This window comes from Vicugna pacos, chromosome 27, assembly GCF_048564905.1.
Source record: "Vicugna pacos chromosome 27, VicPac4, whole genome shotgun sequence".
NCBI lineage: Eukaryota > Metazoa > Chordata > Mammalia > Artiodactyla > Camelidae > Vicugna > Vicugna pacos.
Window position 1 is genome coordinate 27097260 of NC_133013.1, and position 24228 is coordinate 27121487.

Genomic DNA, 24228 nt, shown 5'->3' on the forward strand with positions numbered 1-24228 from the left:
AACCAGTTGTTATCTCCTTTTCACAGGACAGTGACCTGTTGCCACCACAACAGCAGAGCTGCCTACCCCAGCAGATCTCCAGTCAGCCCCTGACATCGCTTCTCCCTCCCTTGTCTCCCTTTGTGGCCTCCTAAATGCCCATCTCACTGGCCTGGGTTCAGCTGGTGGTATGGAGGGGTGCTGCCTAGCACTGACCTGGGAGTGTGTGTGACTCACTGACCCAATGGTGAGAACTGACTGCCCACCTCTCCAACTGATCATCCAGGGGGTAGATGAAACAAAGTGCAGACCTCACCTTTTCCTGGTGTTTTCCCTCCCACCCTTTTGGAAGGTTGAGTGGCTATTCGAAGTTAAAGGAAGGAGAAGAGACACGGAACCAGCATTACTTGGTGTGTGTATAGGGAGGCTTCCTTGGGAAGGAAGGGGATAGTTAAGCACTACTAGGGATAGAAAGGGAATTAGGAGACAAGAGAGCTTAGATGTGTTTGGGAGCTGCCTTGGGGAATGATCCTAGGAGAGGCCAGCTCTTACTAGAACCTAGATATGCCTAGGAATCAACCTTGACGTTGAAGTCTTCCACGTGCCTCCTCCACTGGCAACCAGAGCCCCAGTCATACCGATACTTAAGAAGGCTAAAATTCCCAGTTGTTTTCCTCCATGCCGCCAGGTCAGTGCTAGGCCAGGGATATGACCAGATTCGGAAAGAGACTGAGAGACTCCCCAAGGACGAGGTGAAGGGAACAAAGGGATTAGGGCCACAGTTACTCTGTCCTAGGGGACCTTCTTCCATTTTTTTGTGGAAATCTGTTTCCCGTCCTATCACCCCACTCTGTTGCATGGGGTAATAGGGACCCAACACAGGGTTGTATCCTTGTTTCTCATCACTAGGACATCAAAGGCCAGTTCTGGAATGATGATGATTCGGAGGGAGATAATGAATCAGAGGAATTTCTCTATGGAGTTCAGGTGAGACCCCATGTGTATCTAAGTGTGTGTTTCTCTCTGTGTACATTAGGAGTAAGATTATTTTGAAGCAGAGGTAAAATAAAGATACAATGAGAGTGTGGTCTGAGCATTGTCTTGGCAGAGCTGATCTCATATCCTCACTCTTACCTGGCGCTCATCCCTTTCCCTTGGTAGAGTACGCCCTCTGTGCATGGAGGTTACCCATGTGTTCTTAGTTGGAAATAATTACTTTGTGACTATTCCCTCAGTAGCCAGGGAGGGTCATTTCATTCAATAGGGTCAGATTTTTAAGAGATTATTCTACCAGTGATTGCCTATTGCTGTCACTGCCCAGGGCATGATCCTGAGTAGGAATGCTGGAGTCTTCAGATAGAATCAGTCTGAGTTAAATTCTGTACTCTTCAGCCTGTTTTGTGTTCTCACAGAAGGGATACTTAAGTGTCCTGGTCAAGGTCTGGAGATAGAAGCTGAGACTGAAGGATGTGAACTTAAGCAAAACCTGCAGTTGGCCTACTGAAACTTCACAGAGCGGTGGTGGAGGGAAAGTTGTCAGTCAGTGAAATTCCCAGCTAGGACCACCAGCAGGAGCCCCTTCACAGAAGCAGCTTTTGCCTGTGTATATTGCTATAATTTGATTTCCCTGTTCCTGACGTTCCTTCGTGTTCTATTTTTCATCTGTCTCTTTCCTCTACTCTATCTTTCCCCTCTCCACCATTTTTGCTGCTCACTCAGGGGAGCTGTGCAGCTGACCTATATCGACACCCACAGCTTGATGCAGACATTGAAGCCGTGAAGGAGATCTACAGTGAGAACTCTGTATCCATCAGGTGGGACTCTGCCTCAGGGATGGCAGGGGAGTAGCCGCTCCTTTCTGAGTCGTTAAAAGCTAGAAGTTTTTTCTTTGTTTATGGTGTGGTAGGGGGTCTGTGAACATTGGTAAGGTAGGAGCTTAATGATGGTGGGAGTTGCTCGGAATACTGAAGGTTGGCTGAAAGGAGTGAGTAAGGAAGCATGGCCACTCTTCTTAGCAGTTCCCCCATCCTAGACTGTCGTTTAGGCTGATCATTCCACCTTTGAGGTAAGAAGGCTTCTGGCCTGGAAAGGCCCTGATTATGAAAGTGGCTTGAGGCTGTAGGTAAAACCTAAATACAGAACTCCCCCCCTCCCTTGTCCCATTGTCCCAGGCTCAGTTCTCCCTCTACCTCAGTCTGTTCCCTTCTTTCTCTCTTAATGAGTCTCACCTGTGGTTGCCTGTGTCTCTAGAGAATATGGAACGATCGACGACGTGGACATCGACCTCCACGTCAACGTCAGCTTCCTCGACGTGAGTGGCGCTGGTGCCTGCCGGCAGCGCGTCCGGCTGGGCTTGTGCGTTTTGCCGTGTCAGTCTGGGGTCTTGTTCCTGGGTGCTGTGTTTGGAGCACATAGTCTTTATCCCTGTCCTTCCTAGACCATCAGCAGGCAGTGGTGTGTGTTGTGTGCACGTGTGTGTCATATAGGGAAAGACTAAGTCCACTCTTCTCCGTTGCTAAACTGGAAACTGTTTTCCTGGCGTCTTTAGGAGGAAGTCTCCACAGCCTGGAAGGTCCTCCGGACAGAACCCATTGTGTTGAGGCTGCGATTTTCTCTCTCCCAGTACCTCGATGGGCCGGGTAAAGGCGGGGACTTTGGGAAAGTGGGTGCTGTGGGTTTGGTCTAATCCAAAGTCCTGAGTCAGCTGAGGTAGGGAAGAATAGGAACAAGGCCTCTGGGTGTAGTCCGCCGGCCGCTGGCAGGGCTTCCAGGCCCCTCGTGTTGGCGTCTTTACTCTCTGCCCCTTGGTCGTCACCCCATAAAGCCTTCTTGTTAATGAACTTGTTTTCTCCAGTTCCCAGATGTTGTTTATTCCTCCCCTTCCCGTCAACTTCCTTGCACAGGTTGAGGGTATTTGAAGTGTCAGGCGGTGTCAGAAGAACCTCTGCCTCGGAGGTTCTTCTCCCTCGTTGCTGTTCAGAGCACCGTTAGAGTAGGAGGAAGCCAATCCACGGAGCCGGGCCTTTGGACTCCCAGGAGGAGAGACAGCTGTGTCGACGAGGACTTTTCTCTTCTCTTTGCAGAACCGTCAATTGAGGTTTTCCAGCCATCGAATAAGGAAGGCTTTGGGCTGGGTCTTCAGCTGAAAAAGTAAGAACTTTGGTCTTTCTGGTTTGAACATTTGAGGGAAAGAGAGATGGACATGTGGATGGACAGGCAGACTCTTGAATGGAAGATTTTCCTCCAAAAATGTGTTTCTGAGATATGCCCAAGAAAGACTAAAATAAGTAAATTTGGGGAGCCGAATTTATGGTTACATGGAGGAGCCTGTGGTGCTGGGGTGTCTGGCCTTGAGACTTCCTGGAGGGGAGAGGAGAGGCTCGTCAGTACTGAGCGTGCAGGGAAAAGCGCAGCCCCGGAATTGGTCCTGCTTGTCACATTTTCTCCGTGGTTTCCTCGGATGGGGCTCCGGGAGCTCAGAGAGTGGTAGTTTATTTAATGTGTTGAGCACCTTGCCAAGTGTTTGGTATACAAAGATAAGTGAATTTTAGATTCTGCCTTTAGTCAAGTTCCAGATAGAGTCTGATGGATACATGTTCTAATACAAGCGAATGTGTAAGGGACAGAAACAACAGAGGAAGCTGTAACTCAGTCTGGTGGCAGGCGGATGAATGAAAGATGAAAGGGAGATGATGAATGGTTTTCAAGGACAGATGAGAGTTGCCCACGTAGACGGACATTGAGAGTGTGTAACATGTGCAAGGGCACAGTCATGTGAAGCGGCACGTGGGTAGGAAGCTTCAAATTAGGAACTAAAGCTAAAGCCAGTAGAAGAGGATCTTGGGTATTAATTTTGTAGGCAGTGGGAGCATTGAAGGGTTCTAGCCAGAGAAAGGACATGGTCAGATTTAGTTTTGAAAAAACCATTCTGGTAGCATTGTGCAAAATAAGAAGGATGAGACAGGAGACCAGAACTGTTCTAGTAGGAGGCATTTGTAGAAGTCCATACATGAGATGATGAAGGCCTGAACCAAAGTATGACTATAGGTAAGAACAGAGATGAGAGATAGACTAGAGAGATTGGCAGGGTATAGAATCAGTGAAGACTGACATGTTATATATGATAAGAGCCAAGGAATAGTGGACTGTTACTTGTAGCTTTCCAGCCTAGTGGTAAATTGTAATACCACTAATTTTGATGGGGATTTAAGAAGAGGAGCCAATTTGTGAGAAGAGGATAGAAAATTAGTTCCATTTTAAACCTGTTGTTTAAAGGTAACTTTAGGATACTTAAGTAGAGATTTTTCAATAGTGAGTTAGCTATATAGATTTGCTCCTTATGGGAGAGATTCATGTTGAAGATATGTATCAATGAATGGGTCAGAATTGCAACCTGTGTAGAATATGAGATTGCTGAGAGAGAGCATGATGAATGAGAAGAAAATAGAATCAAGGGCAAAATACCCTTTAACACTCAGCAAAATACCAAGAGGAGGCAGAAGAAACACTGAAGGTAGGTTGGTCAGAGAAGCGGGAGCCCAATGGGACGAGAACAGTGTCCCTGAAGGCATGGAGGAGTGTGTCTGCGAGGAGGGCCAGATGCCAGAGAGGACAAGTAAGAGAAACTTAGGAGTTTCTGTTGGGTTTAGCATCAAGGTGAGAGCAGTTGTAGTGGAGTGGTGAAGGTAGAAACCAGAACACAGTAAGCTGAGGAGTGAGTGAGTGGCAGCAGAATAGAAACAGTAAGTATGGACTGAGAAATCTGGATGAGGCTGGGAGGGAAAAGGGAGAGTCGCTAGGCTGAGGTGCAGAAATTGGAAACTTTTTGTAGACTTTGGTAAACAAAACTGACAGGAGGGGGAATGAGTGACAAATCAAGTTCCCTGAAGAGGAGCTGAGATCTAGAGTACAAATAGAGCAATTGGTCCTTAGCAGGATAGTCACCTTGTCTCCCAAGAGTGGCGGGATCATGATGAGGGTGGAAGTGGAGATAGATTTTGTAGTGGTGCTGGAAAACTAGGGAAGCTGGTATCTGATGGCTTCAGTTTTCTCCCTTGAGAAGAAAGAGCTTATTGGTTATAGATGAAGTTAAGAGCTTAAAGAAGGTGATAAGGATTTAGAATAATAGTGTAGAGCTATGCGAGAGAGAGCTGATCAAGGACAAGTGAAGGATTGACAAGGTAGCTGAGGGCCCAGCTTATGGGGATATGGTTTTTGGACTCACAATGGCAGTACTCCTCATGTCCCTTGGCCTTTTCTTCACTGTTTGCAAGGCAGTGGGTGGGACTCATCTCCATTCCTCCACTTTTGTTCCGCTCTCAGTATGGTTTCTCTTGGCAATAAATTGGCAGGTTCACAGCCTTTGAAGACTCACCTTTGAGATCTCCCTCTAAATGCAAAGCATCTCAGAATTTTTCTGGTCCATTAGGCTCGGTAAGGGAGTGAGTTTTTACCCACTAAGGTAAAGAGGTACTTTAGGAGAGTACATTTCCACATGCTAAGATGTATCAGGCGGGTCTTCAGACACACAGTCCCCTACAATAACTAGCTTTACAGTCCCTGGGTCTGAATTTTAGATTCATTGCCTTCCATAGTCCTATTTCTTGACCTATTCCCTTACCTAGGCTTCCCTAATTCTATTCCTCTTTGATTCTTTAGGATCCTGGGTATGTTTACATCCCAACAATGGAAACATCTCAGTAACGATTTCTTAAAGACCCAGCAGGAGAAGAGGCACAGCTGGTTCAAGGCAAGTGGTACCATCAAGAAGTTCCGAGCTGGCCTCAGCATCTTCTCACCCATCCCCAAGTAAGTTCCTCCCTGAGCTGGTTGTCTCTGATCACCTTAACCTTGTCTAAGCACCCAGCCCACCTTCTTGATTGTGTAAACTTATCTAATCTATCCTCTTCCTAGGTTCTCTGAACTCTGTACTTTTAACTACCAACACCACCCACATGGTCCTGTCCCCTTTGTGTCTTTACCCTTCTCCTCGTTACTCAGTAGTCATACCTCGTCCTTTATGTAAAACACAGTACCTAGCTCATGGTATGTATTCGCAGAAATGTTTGCTAATCTTCCCATCTTTCCTTTCTTTGACCCTCATCCTTATTCTCTGTCCTAAGGAGGCAGAGTCAGAGCTAACAGGCAGCAACTCCTAGCTCTTACAGAGGGGCACATTGATTTATTATCTAGGTTCTGGAAATAAATATTGCTCCATCCTTTGACCCCAGGCCTCCATTTTTCCCCCTGGTGCCTTCTCATATTCCTAAAGGCAAATACAAATGCATATTTGTAGTTTTCCAGGCACCATTATTGACTGATAGTCAGACATTAGGCTTTTTGGAGTATAACTACTTCTTCCCTAGTAGTTTACACACACACACATAAGCATGTGTACGTACGTACGTACGTATACACACACACACACACACACACACACACACACACACACACACACACACACACACACACACACACACACACTCCTCTCTCTCTCTCTCTCTCTCTCTCTCTCTCTCTCTCTCTCTCTCTCTGAGTAAGCGAAACAGGCATCCTCTCCAAGGTATCATTCCTTACCTGGCCTTGATGCTGTAGAGAGTGGCCTTGGCTTTGCCTCTGCCTGCTCTCTGTGTTCCGATTGGAAGAACACACAGATAATGACATAAAAGTCAATTCAGTGTGGTGGTGTACTTGTTTTGACAGTTTGATCCAGTGGAACTTTCCTCAGTTAGCAGTTGCTCTTTGGCTTAGGTCGCTTCACCCGTTCTTACCTCTCGGCCTCTCCGAGGGCTCATACTGAATCCCCAGTTCCATCACTCTTTTTGCTCTCTCTTCAGATCTCCCAGTTTCCCTGTCATACAGGACTCCATGCTGAAGGGCAAACTGGGTGTGCCAGAACTTCGAGTTGGACGCCTCATGAATCGTTCCATCTCCTGCACCATGAAGAACCCCAAAGTAGAGGTGTTTGGCTACCCTCCCAGCCCCCAGGCAGGTCTCCTGTGCCCCCAGCACGTGGGCCTCCCTCCCCCAGCACGGACCTTCCCTTTGGTACATGGGCTGGGGAGGGTTTGACTTGGGTGTCAGAGGGTGGGAGGGGAAATGTGGAAATATAACTTCTCAAAATGGGGTTAGGAATCTGGTTGTCCAGGTGTCATAAGTCAAACCTTGGCATGAATCATGAGTGAGTAGAATGGAACACATTTTTTAATAGTTGTGAACTTCTATCTGAACAGTCTGGCAAGCTTCTTTGATAGTAGGCCATGAGGAGAGAGTCTGGTTCTGGGCATCCTAGGGAGGTGTCATGTATGATTTTATTAATTTGTGGTTGGGACTTGGTAGTCAGCCAAGCTCTGCATGCCTGTTCTATCTATGTTGAAGAGGGTTAAGGACAGGTGAGCCTTTTTCAAGAGCCTTTGGCATAAATGTCTGAAAGTCTTCTCTGTAGCTTGGGGATCACTTAGACTGATAGAGCTAGGGCTTATCTGCTTCAGAAGAATTACAGGTAGTGGATGTGAGCAAGGTTTTTCTATGCACCAGCATCACAGGAGGCTCATGGGGTCTTGTCGTTTTACTCTCATCAGGTCAGTGGTCACTGCAAGAACATCCCCACTCTGGAATATGGATTCCTCGTCCAGGTAATCAAGTCCAAAGCTTCATTCCAAAGCCTTTCCCCCATTTTCTAACCCATCTGATCCCCTAACATCTCCCAGCTCCTCAGCAGGCATTTCCCGAATTGCTCTGCCCCCAGAACTATACTAAGTGTTGTGTAGACAGAAGTAGAGGCATGGTTCCCATCCTCAAGAAGCTTAGAGCATTGCTGGGAAGACAACACTTACACAGACCACGGAAGATCAAGTGCCAAATGAGGCACTGCCAATTTTAAGTGCAAAAACGCACTTGAAGATGAGAGAAGGATCGATGCTGATGTTCTTATGATCCCCCACATCCTGGCACAAACTTTTACTGCTCAGCCACTATTAGTTACTTGCTTCTTTTTGAAACTCCTTTTTTCTCTGGACATGATTTCACTTTTGCATCTCCAGCACCTTTGTTCATATCATTCCCCACACTGACCTTCCTCCCTGTATCTGCCTCTTGCAGTCAAGTCTCAGGTGCCACCTTTTCCCTTAAACTCTTCTCTGTTTCTCAGAATGTATTAGCTGGAAGCGTGTCTCCTCTCAGTGAACTCTTAAGATGCTTATTGTTTTCTATGGCACTGATGTGTTGTGTACCATACGCTGCCTTGAGTTGTAATTAATTTGTGAACATTCCGCATCTCCCTTTTTGGACTGTAGGATCTGAGAAGACAGTCTTTTATATTATTGAATAATAAAGGAGACCGTTCACTGAGCTAGGTACACAGTAGGCATTTAGTAAATCTGCGTTAAGTGAATGAATAAAAGTCCTTGCACATCTATTTACCATCCCTAAAGTTTGTGAAATGGGAATAACTTGGTTTATACACAAAGTTTAATAGTGGGAAAAGCCTGTTACGACAGTATGTGCAAGAAAACACTTGAGAGTATTGCTTCGTGAGCTCTGGATTGATGCTGTTTTCCCAGCACAGAGTTGTCTCTGTGGTGCTGGTCAGTTTACAGGCTGATTGCTCTAGGTGCTTAGAATGGCTTCTCAGGCTTCCCCGCCGTCTTATCATGGACCGAATACTCACTTGTAACGTACAAGTGAAGAAGCCGCAGGAAGACTGACTTGCCCAAGTTTGTGTACGGGTTAGGTAGTGGGAGAGGGGTCTTCACCCAGGTCTTCTACCACGGCTGGTCTTAGTTTTACTATAGTATATAGTTTTAGCTCTGGAGTCAGACCATTCGTTTAACTAAGCGCAGGACCCAAGAATAGATTCTGCCTTAGGCGCGGGCCTGGGAGGTAGGAGAGTAACTGGAAAAGGAATTCAAATTTTATTTCTCGTATCTGTCTCTGTACTTCCAAAAAATTGAATAGAATCTTTTCTCTCCAGATCATGAAATACGCAGAGCAGAGGATTCCAACATTGAATGAGTACTGTGTGGTGTGTGATGAGCAGCATGTCTTCCAGAATGGGTCCATGCTCAAGGTATATTCTTCTATTTTGTGACCCCCTTCCTTGCACCCATAGCTAAGGCCCCTTCACTCGTCATCTCTCCAAGTTTCCTTTCTTCCTGGGTCTATGGTAAGGGTAGAATTTTGTCTGTACTCCTTGAGACTCTAAGAATAATTGTTTTTCTCAGAAAACAAATCTCAGCAGTTCTCTTGGAAAGATGAGGACGTGTGAATATCATTCTAGAGTGGTCTGAGGTCAGCAGTGGCCCTCTCTCCCTACAATACCTTCCCAGTGCATACCTCCTGCCCCCACCAACTCTTTAACGTGTCCTCTCAGCCAGCCGTCTGCACTCGTGAACTGTGCGTTTTCTCCTTCTACACACTGGGAGTCATGTCTGGAGCCGCAGAGGAGGTGGCCACTGGCGCAGAGGTACGAGGGAGAGAAAAGCTGCTGGGGAATCGGGAGCAGGAAAGGCCAGGGAGCCCAGCAGTTTCACTGCTTGGAATTTAATCTTCAGAAATGCTTTCCTGTGTAAGGATGTTCACTGTAGTATTGTTTATAATAGTTCTTTAAAAAAAAAAAAAGGGATAGAAGCTTATCTTACAGGGTCCAGTTACAGAAATCACGGTATGTCCTTAAAGTGGAAATACCATATAGCTGTTATTTATGGATATAAAATTATAACATATATAAAAGAGAAAAAAACAGTATCTATAGTATAGTTCTTTTTTTAACTGCTTATGTAATAAAATAAGTATTTCTATAGGGAGAATATCTGTAAGAATATACATCAAACTTAGCAGTAGTTACCTGTGAGGAAGTAGATTTGGGGACAAGGGGATGATTCTTACCCTTTTTTAATCACTCTTTTAAACATTGTTCTTGCATTTTTATAATGAGCTTATATTTTCTAATGAGAAAACCATAAACATACTTGCTTTTAAAAAGAGAAATGCTGAGAGCCTCCAGAAAGTAGACCTGTGCTGGATTTTGTGTGACTCCCAGCGCTGGGAAATCATTTAGCTTCTGCTCCCTTTCTCTCTTTTCCCCTAAGGTGGTGGATCTGCTGGTGGCCATGTGTAGGGCAGCTTTGGAGTCCCCGAGAAAGAGCATCATCTTTGAGCCTTATCCCTCTGTGGTGGACCCCACTGATCCCAAGACTCTGGCCTTTAACCCTAAGGTATAGTTGCTTGGCAAGAAAATCAGGGCTAAGGAACAGAAATGGTAAAAGATAGTGGGAGACTATTTGCTGTTATCCAGGTGTACACAACAGCTTGGAATAAGGGGACAGGGAAAATGGACCTGTTGAACCCTAAGCTTTAGCTGTTTTAGTAAATAAATAATTAAACATAGCAATAATATCCCATAAGTAATAACTTCTGAGTTTGTCAGAAGGGGAGAAGGGTTGATATTAGTTACGCCATGACAGGGAGGGATATAGGCCCTGGAGCCAGACAGACCTTGGATCCATTTGTGGTTCTTCCGCTCCTGGCTGAATGGTGTTAGGCAAGTCACTCAGCCTTTCTGAACCTTAAATTTCTTATCTATAAAAAGGGGATAATACCTATTGTTATGAAAGTGAGAGATAATATATATAAAATACTTTACTGGTTAGGGTTCTCCAGAGAAACAACCAATAGAAGATACATGGAGAAAGAAATTTATTGTAAGGAATTGGCTCGTGTGATTCTGAGGGCTGAGAAGTACTGTGATTTGTAGTGGACAAGCTAGAGATTCAGGAGAGCTGATGGTATAAGTTCCAGTTCAAAAGCCAGCAGGCTCAAGATTCAAGAAGAGCTGGTTTTTCATTTCTAGTCTGAATGAAAGCAGGAAAAGACCAACGTCCCAGTTCCAGGCAGTCAGGCAGGAGGAATTCTCTCTTACTCAGTGTTTTCTGTTTAGGCCTTCAGCTGATTAGATGAGGCCCACCTGAGCAGAGGGAGCAATCTACTTTACTCAGTCTACCATTCAAACTTTTATCTCATCTAGAAACACTTTCACAGACACACCCAGAATAATGTTTGGGCACTTCATGGCCCAGATTGAAACAACTAACAATTGACAAAATTAACCATCACAGGTTCCCAGCACAGTGCTTCACTGTTACTTTCTCTGCTGTGTACCAGGCGCTATACCAGGTCCTTTTTGTTTTAATCTTTTTCTGGGGGGAGAGGTAATTAGGTTGGTTGGTTGGTTGGTTTATGTATGTATTTAATGGAGGTACTGGGGGTTGAACCAGGACCTCCGTGCATGCCAGGCACACGCTCTACCCCTGAGCTATGCCCTCCTGTCAGGTTATTTCCTCTTCAGGACATCTCTATGAGGGTGGTAGGAATTTCTGTCTTCACTTACATGCAGGGATACTGAGGTTCTAAGAGGTTAAGTAACTGTACTGTTTCTCTCACCTGGTAAAAAGGAGAACTACCATGTGATTAGAATTTTCTGACATAAAATGTATGTTTTTTCCATGACATACTACCCCATTTCCTTGGGGCCTAGACTTCTTTTGTACGTCTGGCCTTGCTTTTCATCACATTTTAATCTCCTCCACTTTTCTTCATCTGGCTCTTCTCTCCCATTGATTCCCCACAGAAGAAGAATTATGAGCGACTTCAGAAAGCTCTGGATAGTGTGATGTCCATCCGGGAGATGACCCAGGTATTCTGCCCTCTGTCCGTCCCCTGCCCTCTGCCTGCCTGCTCAAGTGCCCTCTTCTGCTTGGGATTCATGGGAGTGGAGTGAAGATTTAGAGATGCTACTCAGATTTCTCACTGTATTTTCTTGGTCTTTCCAATCTTGTTCTCTGTTGTGTTAGCTCTGTTACTCTTCTTTTTGACTCCTTATGTCTCTCTTGGCCTTTACCTTTGCTGCAGACTCCTTCACAAATTGTTCATAATTTAATGTTTTTTCCATAATTCTTAGGGCATTAGAGAAGTGAGGGAAGGACCTCTGCCCAGGGTTGGGGGGTGAGGAGGGGGCTTGGAGGTAAGGAACTAGACCCAGGGGCCTGCATCTTCTGTCCTTCCAGGGGTGGGGCAGCCACATGGAGCAGTGACCATCCTTTGACTCAAGGCTGTCTCACACCAGACTTCCCCACCCCTCGTCTGCAGTCTCTGCATGAATAGACATTCATTTGTACTCACATTTACAGGTGGGCCTCTTCTCAGCAAGTCCTATGTGTCGCAGTTCAGATTAACACATAAGATACACCTAGGAGGGATGATTTACTTGTCAGAAAGACTCTCTGCTTTATGTGAAGTTTTACCACAGGATTCATTAGCCTAATCTTTCTAAGACATTGATTTTATTTATTTTTTGATTTATAATTAACTTTTTAGGGCTGTAGGAATTGCATAAAATGAGGGAGACCCACCTGCATGTTGTTTTGTAAGCATCTTCAGTCATTTTCATATTTATTTATGAGTCGTCCCAACCTTACTGGGTCCTTGAGGGTGGGAACCCCGTCTCCTCTTGCTTGGTGTGGCCGTCGGTGCCTGCTTTGCCCTGGGTCCTGGCAGTCTGTGGAAAGGGGGGGCTCCCACCTCTTCTGGGAGGTAACCGTACGGCCCTTGTCTTACAGGGCTCATACCTGGAAATCAAGAAGCAGATGGACAAGCTGGACCCCCTGGCGCACCCTCTCCTTCAGTGGTATGGGTAGAATGGTTCATCCTTCGGTGGGCGGGGGAGTGGAGTGCAGTGCTGGACATGGAGCCCCCACCTTCTGTTAGAGGCAGTTTCAGTGTCCTTCCCAAGGCTGTGGATGTCATGGCTGCTGCTGCTTGGGGTGTTACTGATACACCTGGCCTCGACAAGAACTCCGATCCTACAGAGAGCCCACAGATTCTGACATGATGTCTGTCTTGAGTTCTCTTTAGGGATTTCTTGTTTCGCAGTAGGTTTTTGAGTGCTGCTTGCATGTCGAAGTTAACACTGCCCATTTCAGTTAGGTTTTCTGTGCTCCCAGAGAGGTCTGTCTCCCCTTCTGCTCCTTTTTCCTGTCTCGGGGAAGTAGCTGATGTTGACTACTCTGTTGACGTTGACTGTCCAGAGCCTTGCAGCACTGTTACTACTCCCTTCTCCTTGCAGAGGCTCTGAGCCTTCTCCACTGCCCTCCCTCCCTGATCTTGATTTCTGTTCTTTTCCTGACGTAGCTTTCCCCTTGAGCTTACTTCCCTCAGCTAGTTAGCCTTTGACATTAGTACTTTCTCAGTGCAGCATGCTCCCTCTTAGCATGAGGAATGACCAGGCAGAGACCCTCCAGGCTGGCATCATTAGTACATGAATGATGCGCAAAAAGATAAAGCATATTCATTACAAGAGACAATGCTCCCTTGCTGAGCCTTCAAAGGTTTATGCCTTTGTTCTCTCCTGTCCTGAGTTCAGCCTACATGCAGCCCAGTCTGCTTCTGACTCCTCTGGAAGTTACTTCTGGTTTATTCTGTTTCTTTCTCCAGCCCAAGTGGTAGCTTTCCATCCCTCTGTCTCTGAGAGCCTTCAGCCTTCTCCTGAGCTCAGCAGGATGACCCCTGAGCCTCAGTTCTCAGTTTGTAATTCCCAGGTGTAAGTTGTCACCATCCTAATTGCAGACCCCACCTTTCTGATTTACTTGGTGGCTGACCTCTTGTGCTCTTCCTTTTGTTCTGTTCTTTTCTCTCCCTGGATGTAGCAGCCCACCTCCCAGCCTTCTCTTTCTTTTATCCATTGTTAACTACCCAATAACTGGCTGGTCTCTGGTCAGTAACTTTGCTTTTACGTTTTTATACACAAACATTATTAGCCATAGGAATATCCAGATAGTGATGTGGACACACAATTCAGATAGCTCTGGAATCCTTGCCCCTTCTCCCAGGGGCAGAAGAAGGCTGCTGCTTTGTTCAGGGTGGCCTGAGCACACACTTACTTTGTCTTCTGTTTGGTTTTGTTTTTTCTCTGTTTTGTCCCAGGATCATCTCTAGCAACAGGTCACACATTGTCAAACTACCTCTCAGCAGGGTAAGTGACCTTTCTCCCTCTGAACTCTTTAAATTTCTGATGAAGTGCAGGGAGGTCTCCAGACGAGCTAACCACATTGGTCCTGGGCCTGCCTGTTGGGCTTGTCCGTCAGCAGTGGTCTTTGACCCTAAGCGCATTCCCTTTTCTTCGGGGTTAGTAGAAACCTGATTTGCTCCCTATCCCCAACCCTTCCCTCCCTGATCTCGGTTTCTGCTCTGTTTTCCTGACCCCACCCCCACCCTGGGCAGCAGCTGAAGTTCATGCACACCTCACACCAGTTCCTCCTGCTGAGCAGCCCTCCTGCCAAGGAGGCTCGGTTCCGGACCGCCAAGAAGCTCTACGGCAGCACGTTTGCCTTCCAGTGAGGAGGAGTGGGGCTGGGCGTGGGTGTGGGATGAGGCAGCAAGCAGTGGAGGGGGACGGGAGGGCCAGTTTACTTGAGGAGTATGAGTTTGTGTTACCTGTGTGCATCAGCCAGTCAGTCAGCAAATGTTTATTAAATGCTGTTGTGTTAAGTGCTGTAGAGGATAAAGGTACATAAGATATGATGGTCTCTACTCTCAAGCTACCTACGGTGTAGTTGAGAAGAAATTATATTTGCATATAAAAAGATGTGGTTGAAGGAAGGGATTGGCAGGGATAGATCTGAAAGCTACTTTGAAGGAAATCAGCAATTTACACCTAATTGTGGGAGGAGAGAGAGAAAAAAGACATTAAAGGTAACTTAAAGAGAGTTGTTTGTACCCTTTCCTTAAAATAGAAGTGGACGCATGACTGGAAGCCATATGTGGACTCAGTGCTAAGCTTGTTGAGTTCGAGATGAATGTGTTTAATTTGAAATATCAGGATAATAGGCGGATGAAAATACTGACCTGGCAGCTCAGGATTTGGGATGGGGCTAGCTAAAGTGCCGAAGAGAAGATGGGACTGGGTGTGAAGGTGTAGGGTTAGCCATGCACACACACCTCGCACGCCTGTGGCTGTTCACGTGCATGTCCATCGCTAGGTGTGTCTGTGTCCATCTTCATGTTCTGTGTGGGTGACGGTGGGAGTGGCGCTCTTGGAAATGCTCCTGGGACCCTCATTCCACGAGGAGACATGTATTCTGCCCTGCCTTACAGTGGGTCCCACATTGAGAACTGGCATTCGATCCTGCGCAATGGGCTGGTCAATGCATCCTACACAAAACTGCAGGTGAGGCTGTGCCCCTTTCCCTTTCTCTCCACGCCCCCCTCCCCACCACTCAGTTTTGGGGAAGTCTGCCTTAGAGTACTCAGCTGTTTTTGCCTCACCATTCTCAGCCCTAGCCGCCTGTGAGGCTTCCCCAGGGAGGAAGTTGAGGCTGTACGGCAGAGTGAGTGTGGCTGTTGTACATTTGACCGTAGGCTGTGTGTGTTGCTGTTTTTAGGCATAGGAATGTAGCTGCAGGCAGGGATAGGGGTTGCTGGTTGCAGCCACCTGATCAGTTAACCTGTTAGAGCTCTTCAGTTTATGTGCCATTCATGCAGAGAGTAGATACAGGAGACTTCTTTGCCCCGCAAGGCTCCAAGGAGTGGTTATTATCCCTCCTCCTGGCTTCCTGGTCTGTGTGCCTGCTTTGGGGGCGACTCGGCATATGCACCAAGGTGTAAGGACACGGGCATGGAGTCTGCGCGGCTGACTCACTGGCTCTGGCACGTCTCTCCAGTGCATCAGTATCTAGTACTCATAGGCCGAGGGGTTAACCTGCGCCCACTTTTCAGCCAGTCAGCTTTTCAAGAGTAGGTGCTTAAAGTTATCTGAATGAGTGAGAGGATGAGATGGAGGGACAGAGGGCTGCGGAAGCCTTGTGGCTGCCTAGTGCACAGCCGTGGGAGGGCCCAGGCTCACCTTGCTCACCCTGGTGTTTCCCTGCAAGCTGCATGGAGCAGCCTATGGCAAAGGCATCTACCTGAGCCCCATCTCCAGTATTTCCTTTGGATACTCAGGTAAGAAATAATCTTTGGCCGCCCTGAGTCTGTTTACATTGCATCCGTTTTGTGAATACGTAATCCTGTGCTGCCTCCTCCTCCGTTGTGGACACTTGGTCTGTGTCAGCTCTCCCCACAGTCATGGGCAAATAATCTTTCTCTACTTTCTCTCACTAGAAAGTTAGATTCTTCGCAGGGTGAGGCCAACTGTAACCCTTTCTCTTCGGTACCCTCTTCTCAGGGGGGTGGTTTTGTTCACTGTGTGGGCTTGGCCCTGGGGGTGGGCTAGGGGGTGACTGGAGGTGGCACTAGGCTCTTCGGAGAACGCGTTGTTGGCGCTGGGGCAGTAGCCTGCCATTACAGGTGGCGTGCGCATGTGCAGGGGGTTTATGTGTGAGCCCGAGTCCCTTCCGCTGGCTCACGTTTCTGGAGACATTGTTCTCCCTGTCAACCAGCTTTGAAAATTTAAACTGTCTATAATTACACACTATTGTGTTAGTCACATTGAATGCAAGACAAAGTATTTTATTCCAAAGGCATGAGTGAGGTCCACATTCTAGTCAGGAGATGGGTCCAGCTTTGTCCAGCTCAGAAACGAGTGTGCCTTAGAGCTCTCTCAGTGACCCAGGGTCATGTCGTGGCTCCTTTTCCGTCTTGTTCTTGTTCTGTGTAGTCTCTGTGTAAAAGGTAGCCACCGTGTGGTTGCGTGTCTACCATGTGATGGGGCCACTGCTAGATTCTCACAGTGGATTATTACTCAGCAATGAAAATGAACCAACAGTGGCATTCAGTAGCATGGAAAAATCTTAGTACTAGTTGAGTGAGAAAAGGCAGGTGCAGAGGACTACTGCTCAGAAGTGACTACTTGAAAGAGGACTACTGCTGTGTGACGCTTTTGTTGCACTGCTCAGAAGTGAACAAACTTAAAACTATTTAGGGGTGGATGTGTGTGTGTGATAAAACTAAAGAATAAAGAAGAAGAAGAAAGGACCCAAATTTCAGGATAGTGGCTGCCTCCCAAGTGGAGGCAGATAGCTGGGATAGGGTTAGGAGCACTTAGATGCAAGTCACTGGTGATGTTTTAGTTCTTGGATTTAGTCCCCGGGTTAGGTCTGTAGGTATTCATTGTCCTATTCAATAAATGATAATGTGTCGTGAGCCAAAAGTTATGATTAACCCACACAGGGTGAGTGCCCAGTCCACATTTGTTGCATTTGTGGATGAGTTTTACTCTGTGCGCCTGGGGCCTGGAGTGGGGCTGGGGTCGGGGCGGTCTTTTTGGCTTCGTCTGGGCTCCGCGGTGTGTATCTTCTTCCTGGTCTGAGATCCCCTCTAATTAATATCCCACTGCTTGCTAAGTAGTGAGACGCTTGGCTCCCAGCGCCCACACAGTTCTTTCTTCTTGTCTGTCCCCCGATTGCTCCCTCTCCTCTCCCGCTGCCCTTGGTTATCAGACTGCCAGGGTGCCTTTAGTTATCAGTCGGAGCCAGGGATCTCTATTGATTTCTTAACTTTCTTCTTCATGTACTGGTTACATAAAAACGTAATACAGCACCATCCTTCTCCCTCTCCAAAGGTCGATTTGATTCTAGTTACAGAACACCATATACTTTTACTCTTGGAGTTATAGGTCATCTTGTCCAGTCTCTTGTTACTGTCCAGATTAGAAAGCAGATACACAGAAAATTTAAGTGACTTTCTTGAGGTCACACAGCTCTAAGTAGCAGAGCTAGGACTGGAATCCAGCTCTCAATTTCTGGGCCAGTGTTCTTATCACTATATTGGACTGACAAGGTAGGCTTTGCTTGAATGACTGAGTCTCTGAGGGCCCCGTAGGTACGTGAGTCTGTCGCTGGGTGGGATGCGTGTAAATGTTCAGCTGATTTTAGTTACTCTGGCATCTGGCCAACTTTGTGTTCACTGTATGTTTCCTTCCACCCTTTTCTGCTCTGATTTTCTCTGTTCTTCCTCTGGGTATCCATACTCCAGAGGCATGGTGTGCCCCTGTGGGGCAGGGTAAATAGAGCATCCATTTGACCAGTGGAACCTTTGATGACTTGGTCATAGTGTGCAGCTTAAGATGAGGGACAATGGGAAAGGATGCTAAGCACTATCTGTCTGTTTAGTCATATTTAGAAACTTCTTAAAAGTATATACTCTGGACACAAAGCATCCAGGGACTATTCTGGCCTCCAGGTTCTCAGGTTCTGCTCTCAGGAAACTGACAGAAGATGGCTGGGTCAATAGGGACAGGATTGTATACAACAGGACTGGGATGGGGGAAGGTTTGGATTATGTCATAAGGGCCGTATCTAAGACCAGCCATAGAAATCAGATTGTTCTCTCCCATCCTCTGGGATAGAGCCTAAATGTGCATTTCACTCAGATCCGTGCTCTGCAATACCCAGGCCAAGAAGGTCATGATGTTTGGATGCAGCAGTAAACTTAGTTAAAGCCAATGGAGAAGTTGGAAACAGAGGGGTGGTGGATGTCCTGTAGGAGGAAGAAATTGACAGTTGAAGTCTTGAGGCGCTCATTGCCCTGAATTTTGTTCAGGCCATAAATCTGTCAAGGACTCCAGTGAGAGTGCATGATGAATCGACAGCCTGAGCAGTGAAGAATGTCAGTCCATGGTTCTCATCGTTACCTCTATACTGTGGCTGTCACAAAGCCAGGAGAGAGTTAGTCACAACAGGAAGTTCCAGGGTGGACTGGAGAGATGAGGGCCCTGCTTATGGCCTGCAAGGGTGGCGTCATTTCCCGTCCTCATCCATTTCCCTCTCGGTCTCATGTCTCATACACACTTACACCGGCTCATCCCTAACTGTGATAAGGCTGGGCCTGTGATAGAGCTGAATACAGAGACTGAAGTCCTGATCATAGGCCAGGAAGAATTGGGAACAGGGGCGCACAAGCACTGTTTCATATCTAAAAAGGAAGAATCCAGAATGTGTCTATAAATGTTGTAAACGGGCTTTCATTGAGGGGCATGGATGGCAGAGGATTTGTGGATTTAGACAGGGTGAAAGTGAGGGGACCGGCTCCTCTTCCTCGAGTCTGGGGAGACCTTCTAAAGGAAGCAGAGCTCTTCAAGGTGGTTGCCATGTCGTTACCTGTGAAGAGTATTCCTCGCTCAGCTGCTGTGCTTTCTCCCTTTTCTCTGAATGACTGGTCAGAGCCTTGTCTGTCACTTTGAAACTAGAGTAGATCTGACTTTGTTTGCTTCCTCTCCACTCACTTCCCTCAGCCTGGCATTTGAGCCGAGGTGTTGACGTCACCACTCTCCTGGGCCCCTCGTGCCTGGCTCATTTCATGTGTTACCCCATCTTAAAACCATTCAGTTGTTCCCTGATGTTCTTAGGATAAACTCCAGTGGCCTTAAGATGGCCTACAAGGCCTGCTTGATCTTAGCCGGAGCGCACCTCTTCCATGTTATCTCACACCACTCCTGTGCCGTTGGCTGTGCTCCGTACAAGCTGAGGCCCTGCTCTGTCTCTCCTCCAGGCCTTTCATATGCTATTACCTCTGCCTAGAACACTCCCCTTCTTCGTTTAACTGACTCTTCCTAATCCCGCAGTTCTCAGCCCAGCTGTCACCAGGAAGCCTTCGTCAGATCCCTGGGCTAGGCTGGGTCCCCTCCTCTGGCTCACAGAGTGCGCCCTCACCATGCTGTGTTGCAATTATCTGTTCCTGCTCTGTCATCTCCGTCAGACTGAATCCTGCGAGGGCGGATACAGTGTTTGTTCTATTCCTGCTGTATCACCAAGTGTCTGTAGCTCAGTGCTTGGCACGTAGTAGGCATTTCAGTAGGTGTTGGCTTAAGGAATGGGCTTATGAACTGGCTTCTTGTTCTGTGACAGGAATGGGAAAAGGACAGCACAGGATGCCCTCCAAGGACGAGCTGGTCCAGAGATACAACAGAATGAATACCATCCCCCAGGTATTATTAGTTGCCCTTGCTCCCCCCAGGTGGGACCCCTCCTCTGGGGTAAGTGGAGGCTGCAGAGCCGGATGGGGAAACAGTGGTGGGGGCGGGGGATGGGTGGGTTAAAGATCGTTTGAAGGAATCAGGTATGTTCTAAGATGAACAAATTTCCAGAGTCATTTGTGGCCTCAGTCATAACTATGAAAGCAGAGACTGAGTTTAAATGCAGTGACATGAAAATGTGAAGATGGAAGCCTGGACTCACCCAGACTGATTATGGAAAAACCAACATTTCAGGGGATGGCTGGGAGCTCAGGATATCCCTGTCCCCACCCCAGCCACTGCCAGCCGGCCGGCCTCTCTAGGGCAGGTCGTAACAGTTCACCTGGCTCTGCTTTCCTCTTCCAGACCCGATCCATTCAGTCACGGTTCCTGCAGAGTCGGAATCTGAACTGCATAGCACTTTGTGAAGGTAGGTGGCTCACCTGGTCCCTGTTTTTCTGGGTCCCTGGTCTTTATTTCTGGTGCAGCTTTGGCACTTGATCCTGCTAATGGTGATGTTGAAGCATCATGTCGTCCCTCCCCTGCCTGGATCCTGTGACCTAAGCATTATACCTGTAACTTCTGGTCCTCTTCTTCCCAGTGATTACATCTAAGGACCTCCAGAAGCATGGGAACATCTGGGTGTGCCCTGTCTCCGACCATGTCTGCACACGGTTCTTCTTTGTGTAAGTCTAGGAAGGTACCTTGGAGACTACTTGGAGGAGTGAGGGTGGGAGCATGATGATGTGTGACTATGAGGAAAGTCCTTTTCTGTTACCGGAGACTTGTCCCTGGCTGCCTGAGGGGAGCTGGCACTGGGACGTTCCCCTTGGAGGACAGGGGTCGGTATAGATCAGTGTCTGTTTGGAGGAAACCAGATAACCTGAATCTCTTCTACCCTGAAGAGTAGCTAGAAAGGGTTTTGACTTCTGGGCCAGGGTGGCCGCAGGTCCAAACGCAGTTGCCTTGGGTGACGTTATGCTGCTATTGTTCTCCCTCTTACGCTCACGCTCGCCCTATTTTTGGCAGATATGAGGATGGTCAGGTGGGCGATGCCAACATTAATACTCAGGACCCCAAGATACAGAAGGAAATCATGCGTGTGATCGGAACTCAGGTTTACACAAACTGAGGGGGCCCCAGCCCTCGTACCACCCCCGCTCCCCTCGTAAAAGGGCTCAGGAGCAGCAGATGAGGCTGCCCTGAGGAATCAAGGGGCCGTCCCCAAAGGGCAGGAGAAGGATGGAAGAGGCGGCCTCGGTGGAGACTGACCCAGGAACCACTCCACATTCGGATGGCCCAGGCTGACTCCCTACCCCTGGCTTTCCCAGTTGACTTCACCCTGTTTGTAAATAAAACAATAAAATGGAAGGTGCTGTGGACTGGATCTGATCACTGTGGTCTGACTGGCCTTGGCCCAGCACCTGCCTCAAGCCCCCGAGTCGGGGTGGGAAGTGGAGTGTGAGGGTTGGGGCTGCTGATGGTGGGCGCAGTCAAAGCTGAGTCCGTCTGACGTCGTGCGCCACACCTCTGTCAGCACTCTTATCGGCAGATTAGACAAAGGAAACCCAGTTACGCAGCTGACACAAACTGAGAAGGGTACAGAATCCCGCTGGTCACTGTTTTTCAAGATTGAAAAAGGCCCACTGCTGCCAAAGGGCCATTGCTGTCAGATTTCCCGTCCTTAGGACCTCTGCTTTCTGCACAAAACCTAGCCCCTCTTTCTTGTTCTGTATCTCAGGGGCTGGCTTCTCTCCTCCTCCTCCTAGCTGTTTCTTTGGGATAAGGGAGGCGGTGGGAGAACTGGCAGGTGCAGGAAGGTGGGTTGGTCTCTGACTTGAAATCTATGAAAAGATCCTAAAGATATACAGCCTCCCTTAATGAAACGAAATCCAAATTCTCCAAGGTTAGCAACGTAAGAGACCTAATTGTTTCAGGGAAAGCCGTCTCCCTGCTGAAGCTCCCATGGCCAACCTTCTGCTGGCCTTCGGGCTGTGCTTTATGTACCTAAAACCCTAAGTTTTTTCTGAGACAGGTTGGACATTGCCAAATATTTTATGAACTATTAAGAAAAACAGGAATATAAGTACAGAGACTACAAAAAGCTTTAAACAAGTCTGGCTTTTAAGTGTAGGTTTTTTATTCTGTTAGAGCTTCTGGGTTTATAAAGCTTGTGCTAGACTCCCTGTCATCCTCATTACCTTCGCCCTTCTTTGGAGGTACCCTTCTTTGTTTGGGTGTCTTACCTGCTTTGTAGGTAAGGCTACAAAGCCTGGACTTAACATGAAAGTACCATTCTTGAGGTCCATACCTTCAGGAGCTGTTTCTTAAACTTCTTGACTCCTTCTTGATCAAGACTACTCCATTCTGACTCTGCAGATCTCTTAAGGCTCTCTCCCCCATTCTGGTTTCAGGTCTAGGAGAAAAACCTCTTCACTAAGTAAAAGACCCCTTTAGGGAGCCCACCCTAACTGAAATTCCTGCCTCTTGGAAGGACTTTTGCAGCTCATCTGTATAGTATCAGAGATAGCTAACTTTTTTTGGTTCTTACTAGTTAGGCACTAGGCATTATGCTAAGCATTTTAATAATTTACTAATACTTTGGCTTGCTTACTGTGTGCCTGGTATTGCTGGAAGCGCTCTGCATGTATTGACTAATGTAATTCTCAGAACAAGCCTGTGAAGTAGAAGTCATTATTCCCATTTTGTAGATGAGAAAACAGGCGCAGAGGATGAGCGACCTACCATGTTCCATAGCTGGTGACTGACAAGCAGCCTGACTGCACAGCTGCCTTCTGGTCTGTACTATATGCAGATGATCAAATCATTCATTTAATCCTGACAACAGAGATGGAAGATAGGTTTTCTTTAGAGATCTTAAATAATGTGTCTGAGGTCTCACAGCCAGTCAGTGGCCATGCTGGGTTTTTAACCAGTCTGCTCAACTCCAGGACCTGAGCTCTTAGCCATGCGTTTCCTTCCTGGGGGCTCTCATGCTGCCCCCGCTGGTGTTCCAGCAGTTGAACCTACCTAGGTGCTTGGCTACTCAAATGGTATAACAACATTTTTGTTCAATTTTTAGAAACTATTTATAGATTTTTCTCAGTTGTAACTATTTCCTGTGATTTTTCTTTATCAGTAGCAGCCAATAAAGCCAGTACTAGCAGGTGATGGAGTAAGAGGTCTTGAACAGGGAGTGTGTGTAACCAGAGAAACGAGAACCTGGGCTGGCCTCGTGGGAATCACTTTTCTTTTATAGCATATGCATAATAGTTGTCTTTTAATGCCAATAAAATGCAATGAAATTAAATATAACATTTTTATAGCGTTCTACATAAGAGCAGTGGGACTTTTTGAATCGGAGAAGTTTGAAAGCCATACACAATCATATCTGAAAAAATTCAAAACATGTATCTTATAAAACAAGTCTAATTAAACTCCACAGCATTCTTACAACAAGAATGCTTTCACTGCAGGGAAGGTTGCAGGGTGGGGCCCTGACCTTCTGGCGGGGAGTCCTCCCACAGCCTGAAGAGGGGCTGAAGGAGGATTGCCCCTTTCTCTCTGGCTGCCTTGAGGTGGGGCAGTGGAGCTAGGTCTGAGCAAGAGATCATCCTTTACCAAAGCCGAAACTATTACAGGTACTGCACTCAGAGCTGACGGTGGCCTCTTAGCTTTCACGTAGTCCTGGGCTCAAGCAGCTTTACACATTCAGACTGGACATGCTTGTTAAGGCTAGGCTGGGGGAAATAACTACTTTCTTCAGTTAGTTCCAGGTAGAGAGTAGATGGCTGTGATTTCTGGATTGAGAACTCAAAATCCCTGGAGTTAAACCTTCCTCTTCCCTCTCAGGGTAATTTTCCATCCTAGCAGGGTGTGGCCATGACTCAGTTTGTGGTGGGGATGTGGCGGCCCATCTGGGAGGAGCCTTCTGCCAGATTCTGCCTTTCCTTCTGGCCATTGGGGAGAGAGGGAACAGGCTGGTGCTGAGTCATAACTGGGTTACTTACCAGCTCTCACAGGGTGGATTCTGAGATGGAGGTCTGGGCAATGTTGTAGCTTCTAGGACCAGTTTAGGGGTGGTGGGGACGCAGTTCCCTCAGAGCCCCCCTTCCCCGGAAGGGGTGGGAATAAAGCAGCTGCAGCTCATTTGAAGGGGTCAGTCTCTGCAGTAAAGGACTTTCCACAAACACTTCAGAACCACCCTGCAGTGGGCCCAAAGATGCCACCCTTCAACTTAAAGCACTGCCTACAAGAATTATCTAGGAGAAAGACCAAGTCTCCTTCGTCCTAGCTGCCCTTCCTGG

The 24228-nt window shown here is 47.3% G+C and overlaps 1 protein-coding gene and 1 long non-coding RNA gene across 3 annotated transcripts; one reads left to right on the plus strand and one right to left on the minus strand.

Moving 5' to 3' along the window:
- The first annotated feature begins 233 nt into the window (after positions 1-233).
- PARP6 (poly(ADP-ribose) polymerase family member 6) lies at positions 234-21303 on the plus strand. 2 transcript variants are annotated; one of them, XM_072951099.1, is made up of 22 exons: positions 234-389; positions 889-966; positions 1699-1793; positions 2230-2290; positions 2528-2618; positions 3063-3129; positions 5638-5787; positions 6816-7026; positions 7560-7613; positions 8951-9046; positions 9350-9442; positions 10068-10193; positions 11606-11671; positions 12594-12661; positions 13957-14005; positions 14254-14366; positions 15127-15199; positions 15903-15972; positions 19815-19894; positions 20288-20351; positions 20523-20607; positions 20951-21303. In XM_072951099.1, exons 1-22 carry the CDS (start codon positions 273-275, stop codon positions 21051-21053), a joined length of 2010 nt encoding a protein of 669 aa, XP_072807200.1. In that variant the 5' UTR covers positions 234-272; the 3' UTR covers positions 21054-21303. The 2 variants fall into 2 exon arrangements, 1 of the variants encoding a protein (XP_072807200.1); XR_012064895.1 differs by lacking the exon at positions 15903-15972 and having other exon boundaries at positions 20951-21025.
- Positions 21304-22039: 736 nt separating this feature from the next.
- LOC140689849 (uncharacterized) lies at positions 22040-23410 on the minus strand. The gene is made up of 2 exons (XR_012064991.1): positions 22667-23410; positions 22040-22337 (listed from the first exon to the last, which is right to left on the minus strand). It is a non-coding gene; the product is annotated as an uncharacterized lncRNA (long non-coding RNA).
- Between the last annotated feature and the right edge of the window lie 818 nt (positions 23411-24228).

Excerpts from the sequence above, each read along its gene's own strand:
- PARP6 (XM_072951099.1), top strand. The coding sequence starts at position 273 with ATGAAACAAAGTGCAGACCTCACCTTTTCCTGGTGTTTTCCCTCCCAC. Across the intron at positions 2,619-3,062 it reads CCAGTACCTCGATGGGCCGG|AACCGTCAATTGAGGTTTTC; the intron begins GTAAAGGCGGGG and ends TTCTCTTTGCAG. Across the intron at positions 11,672-12,593 it reads CCATCCGGGAGATGACCCAG|GGCTCATACCTGGAAATCAA; the intron begins GTATTCTGCCCT and ends CTTGTCTTACAG.